At 31.6% G+C, this 14,864-nt stretch overlaps 1 protein-coding gene across 4 annotated transcripts in view; it reads right to left on the bottom strand.

Annotated features, from left to right (window-relative positions):
• Window positions 1-14,864, bottom strand: part of SPINK5 (serine peptidase inhibitor Kazal type 5) — a 74,110-nt gene that overhangs the window by 47,451 nt on the left and 11,795 nt on the right. For 3 of the 4 annotated variants that reach the window (XM_005558174.4, XM_045394370.2, XM_065546943.1), the window contains exons 5-7: window positions 4,274-4,401; window positions 2,226-2,289; window positions 1,211-1,338 (exon numbers count right to left, since the gene is read on the bottom strand). In XM_005558174.4, coding sequence (XP_005558231.3) covers window positions 1,211-1,338; window positions 2,226-2,289; window positions 4,274-4,401 — 320 coding nt within the window. Of the gene's footprint in view, window positions 1-1,210; window positions 1,339-2,225; window positions 2,290-4,273; window positions 4,402-14,864 lie in introns of those variants that run through there. The other variant, XM_073995194.1, reaches the window with a different exon arrangement.

Raw genomic sequence — 14,864 nt, 5'->3', positions numbered from 1 at the left:
GAAGATTGTCAGGAAAATTCCCTTTAACAGGCAGAACCAAGAGCTTTAAAATAATGTTGTGACAAGGGTGAAACCAAACTGAGCGTTTCAGGCATTGCCATCCACACCCTTAAGTATAATGTTGTATACCTTGTAAAGTATTTGTTTGCTTTCATGTAAAAATATTAAGTTGTTAATGAAAGCTACATTTGAATCGAGCTTTAAGCCCCTTTCACATCTATCATTTGATTAGCATCTCATCCTGGAGATAGGTGTGGCTATCTCAGTTCCCCAGAGGAAGAAACCAGGAGTTAGAGAGGTCAAATTCCCCTTTTCACATAATGCATAAAAAGAAAAAAAAAAAAACAAAACACAGAATTAGGACAGATTTGAACACTGAGAGAACATGTCTCCTAGGTAAGAAAGTGGAAATCAGGCTGATTTCCTGTCTGGAAACCAGTTATCATCACCGTTTTGTAAACCTGAATGGACATGTCCTTGAATTCTACAAGGACTAACTGTAATTTTCAAAGGCAGGTGTGACGTTTACTAATCAGTTAAATCTCTGTCCTGATTTTAAAGTTCTAGTGATGTAAATATGGCAATTGAAGGCTTGCTGGCACATGAATTAGATAATCTAAACATTGTTTAACAGCCAGAATATTAAAGACTAATTAGATCTTATCCACATCTGCCTCTTCAATGTCCAAGCACTGCCAGGCACTCAGATAAAGATTAACCCAATAGTCCTTCCTTTCGTAATGATCCGTGTTCCACCTTTTAAACTAATAAATAGATTCAGACACATGGCATTATTGCTATTATTATTTTAATTAGCCTCACATTACTGAGGAAGGGTCTCTACATATGCCCAAATGAAGCAATGGATGTCAAACGACTGACCTAGATCATTCCATAAGAAAGTGCTTTCTAAATTTTAAAATATTGTGCCTTATAAAACACTACGCATTTTCAAATTACTGTAATTTAAAAGAAGTAAGAGTCTTGAATTTAATAACTAACATGCCACCTTATTCTCTCCTTTTAAGAAACTTCAATCAATGATATGAAGAAAAAGAAAAGAAGCCATTCTGTGAGAAAGGCTATTTTACATTGTAAAGACAAAGAATTGCATGCTTCATGAAAACGATTTTATCTCCCAGCAGAGTGATTCTCAGGGCAGCAACGAAGAGCATCATCATCAAGTCCACCAGGGGAAGATGCTACTTACAACAGCTCAGCACACATCGCACATTTATTGCCATGTGTCTTCCCATCAGGACCAAGAACAGGATCATTTTCCCTTGTGCATCCAAGTCTTCCATCTTTAACAAAGGGCCGAAAAGCACTGCATACATCCTGAAGAACAGGGAAAAGAACTGGAAAGTTACCAAGATTGTAATGCTGATAACACTGTTTTCAGAACTATTATAGAACTCAGTCCTGCTAACATTGCTGTGGGCCACTGAGAGCAGTACCAGCTGTGTAGATGTAGCTCATGTGTAGATGTAGCTCAGTAAGTACTCTATAATTCATGTGGTTAAATTAAAAACTTTTTTACTTGTTTATTCATTTATTTAGTAAACAGCTAACCCACTGTGTGCTAGAACTCAGACAGAACACAGTCCTTGCCATTAACTTGCTCCCAATCTCCTAGATGATAAAAAGAGACATTTAAAATAGCATGATGCTAAATGACTTGGTGGAAGTAACCTCAGGTGCTCTGGAAGCTTATAAAAAGGGCATCAGACCTTGAAAATTAGGAAAATCATTCACCTGGAAAAAGACAAGTGTGACATGTATGAGATCCTTTCTTCCTTCCCCTTCCCCTACCATCACAGGCTCACAAAATTGTATCATAGAAAAAAATCTCTTTAGTTCAAATCTCATTTTAGGTTAAGTAATTTGTCCAAGTTCTCCGAACAGCAAGTGACACTGCTAGGGTTTTAACTCAGGCTAAGTGACTGAAGTGTACTGCATATGTAGTTTCCCTTTTATTTCTTCTTCTTCTCTTTAATAGAAAGCAGAAATAGATTGAAAGATCTAACCACCAAAGTAATCTGATCCAGTTTCAGAGACTATAATTAGCTTTTTCATATTAGTGGGCAGTACCGGATATTCCATTTCACATAAAGCAAGAATTACTTCCTTCCAAGCCTCCCACCTAAGAAGGAAGAGGAGAGCACTTACTTCCTATTTGAAGTTAGCCTCCCAGTATTTCCCATCACACTGACATTTGACCTCACCTGCTCTGGATTACTGCTCTTACATTCCCCTTCACTCTTTACACCAATTTGGGACCCGGTTTTCCTAGAATCAAAAGTTAGTAGACACAGCAGTTTAATATCACAGAACTTCCCACCATTCAAACCTAACCGCTCTACATTGCATTGTCATTATCCTTTGCTCTTGAAAACAGCTGCCACATAGTATTATTTCATTACTTTTTCTAATAAAAACCACTGTTTATAACGTAAAGTCAAAGAAATGTAGTTAACATGGAAGAGATGGTAAAGATTCAGACTTGTAAGTATCATTTACAGAAATCTTTTTTAACCTTTATTTAGAGGAGGGATCCACATCAGAAGATGGGGAGAAGTAAAGCTTGTAACTGCATAGTAGATACCCCTCAGTCCCCAAGGAACTTTGTTGTTTTTAATAAACAAAGTCAAATTTTCATTATCTAACCTCCCATTATACTACTCTTTATTTGGGTTATGAAGACTAGTATTTTATTTTCCATAGAAAGTACATGAAGTCTTGATAATTAATTTTATTCAGTCTAGTAGACCTTTAAAGTATATCTGAAAACACAGAACCACAAATGTAAGAGATATTTTCTAATTTGTCAAAAGTTAAAGCAGATGACAATGATAATATCTGTTAAACAATAAAAATTTAGTAAAAGCAACATAAAGAAAAAACTAAATATTTAAAAACGATTAAAAAAGGGTATTTCAAAGGATATCAGCTGAGAGAGCACTATAAAAATCAAATTTTCAATTTTATTATAGAGCCTCCTAGCAGCCAGAGCTGCGAGGAAAACAACACAAGGAGAAGTGTGATTCTCATTGCATAGTACAAAGAAATATACCAGAAATTAAGAGAGAGAAACTTACACCTGGACCAGAGATTTAAAGACTCATAACGTGATTCCCCACATAAAGACGTGGTAAGAATTAAATATATAGCATGCTCATACTTGTGCTACACAATATATATCTGATAAAAATCTGTATGTTCTTCATATATCTATGTTTGTTTTCTGTTTCTCTATGTTGACCCTTGGTGAGAGTTGAGGACATAATTTTAAAGTGAATTTCTGAAAATACCATCATGCAAAGGATGAGAGTGTTTTAATGCAGTTTTACTTTGCTGAAAATATTTATTGCAAGGAGAGCTAAAGCTTACAGGATCTCAGAAAGCGAATAATTATAATATCCCTCATTAGCCTACATAAACATTAGTTTTTATATTTGCAAAGCCTTAAGACCAGACAATTCAAGATTGAGGTCACAAGCCAGAACCTGCAAAGCAGGTATGCCACCTTGTTAGTGGAGACAGTTGATAACCAAACCTAGCATTTAGGGTGGAGAAAGAACAAAACACGGACAAGATATAGGACAGTAAGATGCCTTAGCTATTTGGTAAATGTTTAGAAATGGGAAGCAATTTAATACTGAAAGTCCCAATTATCTACTCTAATATTACATACTATTAAGCACTTAATAAACATAATTTGATGATGAAATAATTCTCTGTGAAAAAGGGTATAGTCACAGATAAACAAATAGATGATAGACGATGGATAGATAGAAGATAGATGTGTGTATGTATATATATACATATATATGTATGTGTATCTACATAAATATATTCTATATTCTGTTATATATTATAATCATATAATCTATATCTTATAGATTATAAAATAGTAAATCTATATTTTATTATAATATTAACTCTATAATGTTTTATTATATTAAATCTATATTTTATATTTTAAATATAAAAACTGTAACATTTTATAGATTATGAACATATAATGTATAATCTCCCTATCCTGTCTACTTCATAAAGTGATAACCATCTGATAAATCATACATAAATATAAAGTGTTACGCTATACACCTTTATTTGCCTTCAGAGTAGTAAAAGAAGTGGTACTAATAATTTAGGAATGGCTAACTCCCACGCAATGAATCGTTATCTTAAAGACTGTAGGAAAAACTGTGTCATGTAATTATAGAGAGAACATGTTTTAGGGAGAAAGCCTACTTCAGAGAATACTCACGCATTCTCAGCACACAGTTCACATCTGTTGCCATATGTTTTCCCATCTGTGCCACAAACAGCTTCATAAAAATCGGGACAGATAAAATCCCCATCTCTTTCTCCTTTTTTAAAATCATCACAATTCAGCTGCAAAAGACATGATCAAGGAACATCAAAATATAAGAGACAAAAGAGTTCTTAGATGTATAAATAGATTAACATTTTAAGCCCACAATAATGTAAATTGCTTGAGAAGAAAAAACATATCATGAAGGCTATAGTGAGCTAATAAATTTATGGGCAATAAAGCGTGATCCAAAAACAGAGAGAAAATTAGATTTCGAAAGAAAGAATTTCAGTATCACTTCAGCCACTTGCTGTCTGGGCAAAGTAGGCCAAGTCACCGCTCTGAAACTGGGCATACTGTTTGTCTGTCCAATCCTGCCTGCCTTCTCCACAGAGTAGTAGTGAGGTCCAGTAGATTAAGGATATGAAAGCTCTTAGTAAAGTATACAGTAAAGTTTCTCTAATTATAGATTAGGATAGTAATTAAGAGCAGGATTGTTTGTTTCATATTTCTAAGTCTGCCGCTTAAGCTGTCGGACTTGGACAAGTTATTTAACACCTCTATGCTTTCGTGTCCTCATTTGCAAAATGGTTATAATTTCGTCAACCTCTCAGGACTATATAGGGATTTAAATATGTTAATTCATGTATAGCACTTGGAAAAGTGCCTGGCACAGAACCATTTATTGTTGTTGTTGTTGCTGTTTTCAATGTTTTCTCTACTGACAAGCCAAGAAAACGAAGCATCTTTTAGGTATGGCAGGAGAAAGCCCAAATCTCTATTCTAATAACGTTGACATATACTTAGGAACAAACTTGATGGTAAAGAAAAACAAATGCACAGAGTAGTAACTGAAGACTAGTGTTCAAGCCTCAGACCTGCCACCCACTCACTTCACCTCTTTGCACCTCACTTTCCTCATCAGGAAAATGGAAATTCATACCCTACCTACATTCCAGATTTGCAGTAAGGATCAAGTGAATTCTTAAGAAATACTATTTGGCAACTTGTTATTGTGAAATGACCTAGCTAAAAAAGATACAGAGTTAACTTGAATTTAACTTTTATCTAAAACCAAATAATAAAACTGCATAATTTTTCTTTAGAATATCACATTGCAAAATACAATTTCATGTCATCATTGTCAAAATAAAGACATTTTAATGAAAAATATGAAACACTTAGAATGTAGACCTATGACGAATCAGTATGTCACACAATATAAAGAATAAAAGTAGGATACAGAAGATCAGGTTGAGAAGCTTTTATCTAGAAGGACAAGAACTGAAAATAGAAAAGAAAAGCTAAAGAACATACTCCACTATTCATATGTTTAGAAAGAAGTTAAAAATAGATTGAACATAAGATAAGCAGTGGCCATATATGTTGTTTCATTCATTTATTTGTTCATTTTCCCACAAAATTTATTACACATTAGCTACACTTTAGCACTCTTCTGGACTGTGAAGCTGCCACAGAAAAGAATAAAATAAAAGAGAGAGAGAGAGGAAAAAAATGGAATACATATTCTAAGGAACTTACATTCTGATAGAAAGAGACAGATATGTACAACAACTATAGATTACAGTAAGTGCTTCCAAAAATAAACAGAAAAATACGATAGTGATCAGAATGAGGACTATTTTAGATATAGCAGCAAAAAAACGTCTTTCTACAAAGGTGACATTTGAGGTGAGATGAGATTATTGAGGCTGTGTCAAGCATTAAAAATTTGAGGGAAGAACATTCTAGGCATAGAGAATGGCAATTGAAAAGGATTTGTGGTGGAAACTAGACTGTCCTTTTTAAGGAATTGACAGAAAGAAGGGAAATCTGACTGAAGCATAAAGAAAAAACAGGATGGCTATTGGTTTTCTCTCAAAAATCATTCCTGAAGAAACTACAGAAGCATAGGGAAATTATAGATCAAAGTAATTAACTCAAAACAATCACTGCTATCCCCCTTAACCAGAAAATCAACAGCAACATACTAACTAGGTCACAGGTGTAGACAGGGGAATGACAGAGCAAGTCAAAAGGCCAGCTGGGAGATGATGAAAACAGGTGCAAGGATTTATGACTACACCTCCTTTCCCTCCAAACCCCTAGGTGGTGGATCACAACCTACAGAAAACACCTCTTCCTAATGTTGACATTGCCTGAGAGCTTACCATGGATTCCTGACCTGGTGAAGTGACAGTAAACTAGAGTGGAAAAGAATAGATTCAGAACCTCCAGCTCTGGGTCTTGTCTCTTTTTCTATCCTTATACTCACCGGAAGGGCTACATACTGAAGCTTGACATTGAACAAGACCTAACTGAATTTAGCAGAAAAAAATAAATCCAGCCATTATGGAATATTACAATAAAAATATCTGTATATCTGACAAGTAAAAAACAGAATATACTAAACAACAAGTATCAATTGAAGTAGAAACATTGGAATGGGCAGAAAAATATTTTATCAAGTCTAACTACGCTGTGGAGAGATAAGAGAAGATATCTGCATAAACAAATGTAAAACAATAACAAGAAACAAGTTATAAAGGAAGAACAAAGTGGAAATTTTGAATATGGAAAATATTCAAATGATAATAAATCTAGCAATATGAAGAATAAAGATGGGATAGGTACAAATAAATAATGAACCTGTAAACCACATGATCAGATCAAGGAATTCTCCTAGAAGGCAATGGAAATAAGAAACTATTTTTCTAAAAAAGGAAAAGCTAAAGAACATCTAAAATAGAATTAGAAGTCTCCAAAGGAAGGAAATAAATATAGAAAGAAATATCTGAAGAAAGGAACTATTTCTATAATTAACAACAACAAGAATAAAAGAGAGAAAAGCAATAAGAATTTTAAACTAAAATCAAGTTAATAACAAAATTGTGTTTACAGAAAATATATGGAGAGCAGATTAACATACATTTGGAGAGAAGACAAAGATATTGACAACAGACACAGATATTAGCAATAGAATAAATAATCAAACAATGGCTGTTTGTTTAGGGATAGTCAGGATAAAAACGAAAGTAAATCACTACCCAAAAAAAGCTAGAAACAAGAAATTACTAAGTATAGTAACTGAAAATATTTTTAAAAGGAAAGAACCGAGTCTTACTATAACAGAAATAACAGTAAATACAAATGGGCTATACCTAAAAATTAAGAGACAATTGGTAACTGGATGTTTAAAAAAGAATCAACCCATGTATTGAGAAAAATTAAAACTAAAAGGCATGCAAGTATCAAAACAATACGATAATAAAAATATACAAGACAAAAATGAATAAGAAGAGAACATATGCAGCAAATTAACACTTAAAAATTAGAATTTAGTCCAAAAATGTGTCATAAGTGAGAAAAAGGACAGCATATGAAGTCAGAAAAGACAAGAACAAGAACAAGAAAGTATAACAATCATGAGCATATATTCACCTAATAATATAGACTTTAAATATGTCAAACAACACAAATAGAATGTAATAGAATTTAAAAAATCAATAACTGAAGTTAGAGATTTAAGCAAACACTTCTCAGAAATTTACATATTAAGTAAAATAAAAAGAATCTTAAGCCATTAGATTTTTATGAACAACTACAGCCAAGAAACAGAAAATAAACATTTTTTTTAGAATGTATAAAACATTCATAAAAGCAGAATATTTGTTAGGTCACAAAGTATTAAGAAATATAATAAATACTACATTATTTATGTTATCTTACCAAAATTTAATAAAATTAAAAGCTAATATAAAATATTTAAAAGTTCCACATATTTGAAAATTAGATAATCTATTACTAAATAACATTGGGGTAGAGAAATTAAGAAGTGTTTGGAAAATAATGATAAATAGAAATACTTAAAGCATAAATCCTGAGATATATAATGATTAATATCTTTAAATATATTTGTCAGAAATTTTTTAAAAATTAAATTTAAAGTATTCCTCAATCCCATTGTAAAATAAACAGCAACGAACATAAAGAAATAAGAATGAACACCATAGAAAACAGAAACAACAGAGAATATTATCAAAAAACCTGTTACAAAAGATTTCTAGTAGGACTGACCAAAGAGAAAAGCAATATGAAAAGTAAAAATATATGGAATGATAGTTAAAAATAACCAAATAAATGTTGAGACATTAATATGATTAAAGCATTTTATAAGTATCAGTATGCTAATACATTTGAAAACCAAATTGGATATATGACTACAAAAAAAGTATAAGATAACTACCTTTGTTACAACAGGTCAATGAACATTAATCCAATTGATATATTGGTCTGAGATATTCCCACCCCAAAATAACTCAGTCCCAATAGATTTACAGTCTATTTTTCTGAAGGTCTAGGACAACTTGTATTAAATAATAGTAATGTACAAATCATTCCAAAGCAGTTACAATTATATAAACTGAAAAATAAAATTCTAAACCGCTTTATTGAGGTATTACTTACATACTATAAAAGTCACCCATTTAAAGTGACTGAAAGTGATTCAATGATTTTTAGTAAATGAATAGAGTTGTACAACCATCATCAGAACCTGGTCTTAAAATATTTTCATCACCCCACGAGATTCCCCTGTGCTTCTGTACAGTATGTCCCAGCTCCCAGCTCCAGCTTCAAGCAATCATTAAACTTTTTTCTGACTCTGTAAATTTGCCCTTTTTGGACATTTCATATAAATGGAATTATAAATATGTAATTGTTTAATTCTAGCTTCTTTCACTTTGCATAGTGTTTTTGAAGTTCATCCGTATTGCAAAATTGTCAGCAGCACATCCCTTGTTATTGTTGAATAATATTTCAATGTATAAATATACTCATTTTGTTTATCCATCCAGCAGTGGACATTTGGATTGTTTTCAGTCTAGAACTATTTTTAAAAATGTTGCTATAAATATTCACATGCCTGACTTTCTATGGACATGTATTTTCACTTCACTGAATACCTAGGACTGAATTTTCTGGATCACATGGCCAATCTGTTTAAATCTTTAAGAAGTTCTCAAACTGTGTTCCAATGTGGCTGTAACCTTGTATATTACCCCGTTCTATCTATATGTGTTCCAGTTTCTCCACACCCTTAACATTTTGTATTTTCTGTCTTTGTGATTATAGTCATTCTAGTGGGTATGTGTAGTGATACCCCATTGTGGTTTTAATTAGCATTTTCCTAAAAATGATGTTGGACAACTTGTTATGTGCTTATTATCTTTGGTGTAATATCTATACTTAATTGAGTTGTCTCCTTATAAGGTTGTAAGAGGTTTTTATAATTTGTCAGTTTAAGTCCTTACCTACTTTATAAGTTGTGACTATTTTTTCTCCCTGTCTATGACTTGCTTTTTCATTGACTTCTTGTTGTCATTTGAAGCACACAAATTTGCAATTTTTACAATTTCATTTTATTAATTTTGTATTCATGGATTGTGCTTCTGATTTTATATCTGAAGTCATTCTACCTAACCCAAGTTCATGACTTTTTTCCTCCGATATTTTACTTGAGAAGTTTTATATATTTAGCTTTTACATTTAGTACTAAAATAAAATTTAATTTTTGTGTATGGTATGAGGTAAAATTCTGTTTTTTAAAATTAACTATATTCAATTTCTCAGCATTATCTTGACATGTTGGTTAACTATTAACTGACCATAAAAGTAAGTAATTTCAATTCTATTCCCCTAATCTTTATGCCTATCTTGAAATAATAGCACACTATTATGATCATTATTGCATTATAACAAAATTTAAATTCAGTTACTGTTAAGTGTCCCAATATTTTTTATATAAATAGTAGGATCAATTGCTCTACTTCTACCAAAAAGAAATCCTGATGAGGTTTTGATTGGGAATATGTTGAATTTATAGATTAATATTGGGAGAACTGCCATCTCAACAATATTGAGTTTTCTCATCTATGAACATGGACTATTCATTTCACTAGTTATTTTGATCTTTCATTTCTCTCAGCACCATTTCATAGTTTTTAGTGTATAAGTCTTGAACTCATTTTGTTAAATTTATTTCTACATTTTTATGCTATTGTGAATGAAATTAATATTTAAATTTTCAAATTGTTCATTGCTAGTATATAGAAATACAATAGAGTTTGTATTATTAATCTTGCACATTGAAATCTTACTAAACTCATTTATTAGTTCTAGTAATTTTTCTTTTTGTGGATCCTTAGAACTTTTCACATATGGCATCATGTTTTGGAATTAAAGATAGTTGCTTCATTTCCAAAAAAAATGTATTTAATTAATTAATTAATTTTGCCTTACACTGGCTAAGAACCTCCAGTACAATGTTGAATAGCAGTGGTGACAGTAAACCACCCTGTGCTTTCTTCTCAATCTTAAAGGCAAAGCATTCATTCTCTAACCATTAATTATAATGCTAGTTGTAGATTTTTCACAGACGTTCTTTAACAGACTGAAAAAGCTTACTTCTATTGATAATATTTGTATGAGTTTTCATCTTGAAAGAGTGCTGGATTTTCATAAGTGATTTTTCAACATCTATTAAGATAATCATGTGGTTTTGCCCTTTATTCCATTAATATAGTGTATTAGACTAATAGATTTTCTGTTCCTAAACCAACTTTGCTTTCTTGGGATACTTCTTATTTGGTAATTATTTATTTATTTTTTTGATATTGCAGATTCAGTTTGCCAGTGTTTTGTTACGGATTTTTCTGTCTATGTTTATGAGGAATATTTGTCAGTAGTTTTCTGCTTTTGTGATATCTTCTACATTTTGTATCAGAATAATGCTGGACTGATATAATGAGCTGTAAAGTGTCTCCTCTTCTTTCTGAATGAATCTGTAAAGGATTCATATTATTTCTCCTTTCAGTATATAACGGAAATTGCCAATGAAGTCATCTGCTCTTGGGCATTTTTAAAATTTAATTATTTATCTATTTTACTTAAACTGTAAGTCTATTATGATTTTCCATTTCTTCTTGGGTCAATTTTCAATAATTTGATTATTTCTAGGAATTTTTCTATTTCATCTAAGTTATTTAATGTGGTGGCATAATATTTTTCATAATATTCATCTGGCCTTGTAGTTTCTCCAGGGCACATACTAATGTCTCCTATTTCAGTCTTGATTTTGGTAATCTTTGTCTTCTGTTCTTTTCTTCAAGGCAAAATAAAACTAAGGGTTTGTCAGGTTTGTTGATCTTTTCAAAGAACCAACATTGGTTTTACTAATTTTTTCTATTATTTGTATGTTTTGTGCTTTATTAATTTCTGCTCTAATCCTTATATGTCCTTTCTTCTGCTTGCTTTGGGTTTAGTTTGCTAAACTTCGTTTTCTAATCTTCTCAAGGTAGAGGCTTAAATTATTGAATCTTATCTCTTATTTCTGATTAAGCCATTTAAATCTCTAGAAGGTGCTTTTGAGGAGTGCAATCAGTCTTAAATTGTTGTCCTTTTTTTTTTTCAATTCAAAATATTTTCCAATTTCTCTCAAGATTATTTCTTTGACCCACCAATTATTCAGAAGTGTGTTGTTTAATTTCTAAATATTTGGTGATTTTCATGATTCATTTTCCTTGTTGGGTTTAAATTCAATTCTTTTGTGGTTAAAAAAAAACATACCATATATGATTTTAATATATTAAAGTTTATTATGTTTGTATCTCAGTATATAGTGTATCCTGAAAACATTCCTCTGTTGCTTTAAAATAACACATATTCTACAATCAATGTAGAAGCACTCTCTATATTTCAGTTTAGGTTGAATTAGTTGATAGTATTCTTCAAGTATTCTGTTTGGTAATATTTAGTCTAGCTGTTGTATCAGTATTTTATGTGGAGTATTGAAATTCCTAGCAATTATTTTTGAATTCTTCTTTTTATTTCTTTTAATTATAGCATTTTTTGTTATATAAATTTGGAGCCTCTCTTAGGTGTATACATTTATCATTGTTATATTTCTTAATGTATTAGCACTTTTAAAGTTATAAAATATCACTATTTGTCTCTAATAATGCCTTAATGTCTATTTTATCATATATTAACATAGCCAATCCTGCTCCCTTATGGTTAAACTTAGCATGGTACCGATCTTTTATCATTTCAACTGTTTGTGTCTTTGAATCTAAGGAGCATCTACTGGAGATAGCTTATAGTTCCTTTGTTATTATTTGTCAGTTTCTGCATTTTGATTGGGATGTTCAAACCATTTATGTTTAGTATAATCACTGATATGGTTGTATTTACATTTCTATTTTTCTATTCGTTTTCAGTATGCTTTTGTCCTTTTTTGCTTCTCTATTGTTCTACTACTACCTTGTTTGGGGTTAAATATTTCTAATACACCTTTATAATTCCTTTGTTGATGTTATATATTTATTATATATGCTATTTTCTTAGTAGCTACTCTAGTAATTACAATATGCACCTTAGTTTATTATAAACTACTTCAGAATAATACTTAATCCTGGTAAAATACAGAAACTTTGCCTTAATCAGGCTTTATTTTCTCTATCACCCTTTATGCTATTGTTGTCATATATGTATATACCTGATAAAACAGCATTATAATTGTTGCTTTATATATTAAGATTATTTCTTTAAAAAACGCTAAGAGATTAACCCAATTTTCACTGTTTCTGGTGCTTTTCATTTCTGTCTGTGGGTCCAAGCTATCATCTGGTAGTTATTTCCTTTCAGCTAAATGACTTCCCTCATTATTATTTTTAAGGTAGTTGTGTTAAACACAAAGTCTCTCTCAGATTTCTTTAGTACGGCAATATCTTTATTTTGTTTTAATTTTTGTAGGATATTTTTAGAGAATACAGAATATTACTTAATCTTTTTTTCTTTCAGCATTTTGAACATGTCATTTTACTGCCTTCTGGCCTTCATTATTTTAGATGAGGGGCCAGCTTTTAATTTTATATAGCCTGTATATAGGATGTGTCATTTTTCTCTTGCCACTTTCTAAATTTTCTCTCTGCTTTTCTTTATTTTAGCATTTTAATCATGATGAGCTACACGTGGATCTCTTCATATTTATCCTATTTGGGGTAAATTGAGTTTCTTAAATGTTAAAATTAATTTTTTCCATCCAATTTAAGCATCTTAGGCCATTGTTTCTTCAAATAATTTTTGTGTTCCTCTTTATCTCACCTCTATTTCTGGTATTGCCATTAGGCATATGTTGGCTTGCTTGCTGCTGTCTCAAAAAGTGTATAATTTTGTTCATTTTTCTTCTCTATTGTTTGTCTCTGTATTTCCATTGTTAGTTTTTATTAAGCTTTCTTCAAGTTTGGTAATTCTTTTTTGTAAGGATTCACAAATCTGCTTTTGAGCCTCTCTATGTAACTTTTCATTTCAGTTATTGTGCCCTTCAACTCCAGAATTTTCATTGGGTCTTTTAAAAAATTATTTGTATCTTTTCATTGAAAGTTTTTATTGGCATATTCATTGTTATTATAGTTTCTTGTGAACCCTCAAACATGATTTTTTTTGGTATCCTGAATATATTTTTAATAGTTGCTTCAAGTCTTTGTCTGCCAAACCTAACATCTGTACACAGCTAAAGACAAATTCCACTAATTTTTTCCTTGAGTATGGGTTGTATATTGTTGTTACTTTGAAAATTTTATAACTATTGATGAAAACTTTTTTTTAATCTCACTAACCTGGATTATAAAAACTGAACATTTTGATTATAAAAACTGAATGTTTTAGATAATAAGTGCTCAGGTTTACAATTTTTTCTTTATACATTGTTTTCGCTGCTTTTTTATTCTTTTTCTTTTTTTTTTTTTTTTTTTTTTTTTTTTTTGCTTCTGTGACTGGATTACGTTTTTGAAATCTTCCTCTCTCATAATTGCAACTGCTGGTGTGCTGCTAAGAAAATTATGATAGTTTTTATCATAGTTATTTTTTAAGCCTGGCTTCCTATGTTTTTCCCCTGTATTTTTGTAGCTTAGTGGTCAGCTAAGGATTTAACACAGTTTGTGTTCAAATACTTCAAGTTAACAATGCTTTCATCCTCTCAGATAGACCTTTGTGTATAGGGGAGGGCATGCAAAGTTTAGGCCACTTTTACATCTACCCCAGCATTTGCTTCTCACTGGGACATTTTGTGTTTATGAAGTGGATATGCACAGCTTTATAGTCAGTTAGGAGTTTGTGAATCTCTTGACCCTCTTTGGGCTCTTTCAACCATGTGTGAAGACTCAGCCAGGAATACCCTTGCTTCAATTCTGACTGCAACCTCTGGCCATTTTCCTTACCGTTGGTGAAGATTATCACTTACACTGAAAACACCTCTGGATACGGCTTTTGCTCTTTACTCCAAATTAGGTTAGCCTTCTTCAACAATGGCAATGCCTTTGCTGACATCCGTGCCCTTCCCTGTATAGAACCTCCATGCCAACCAAGCCACGGGGTGAAATGGGAATATCCTTGAGCAAGAACATTACAGACCTCTCTTTTTACTCCTAAAGTCAGCAGTTTTTCAAGATAAATGATTCTCAGATTGGTATAGACTACTGATCAA

The sequence above is a fragment of the Macaca fascicularis genome, chromosome 6, assembly GCF_037993035.2.
Source record: "Macaca fascicularis isolate 582-1 chromosome 6, T2T-MFA8v1.1".
Classification (NCBI taxonomy): domain Eukaryota; kingdom Metazoa; phylum Chordata; class Mammalia; order Primates; family Cercopithecidae; genus Macaca; species Macaca fascicularis.
The sequence above is the reverse complement of the archived record's forward strand: the minus strand, read 5'-3'. Positions and strand labels throughout refer to the sequence as shown.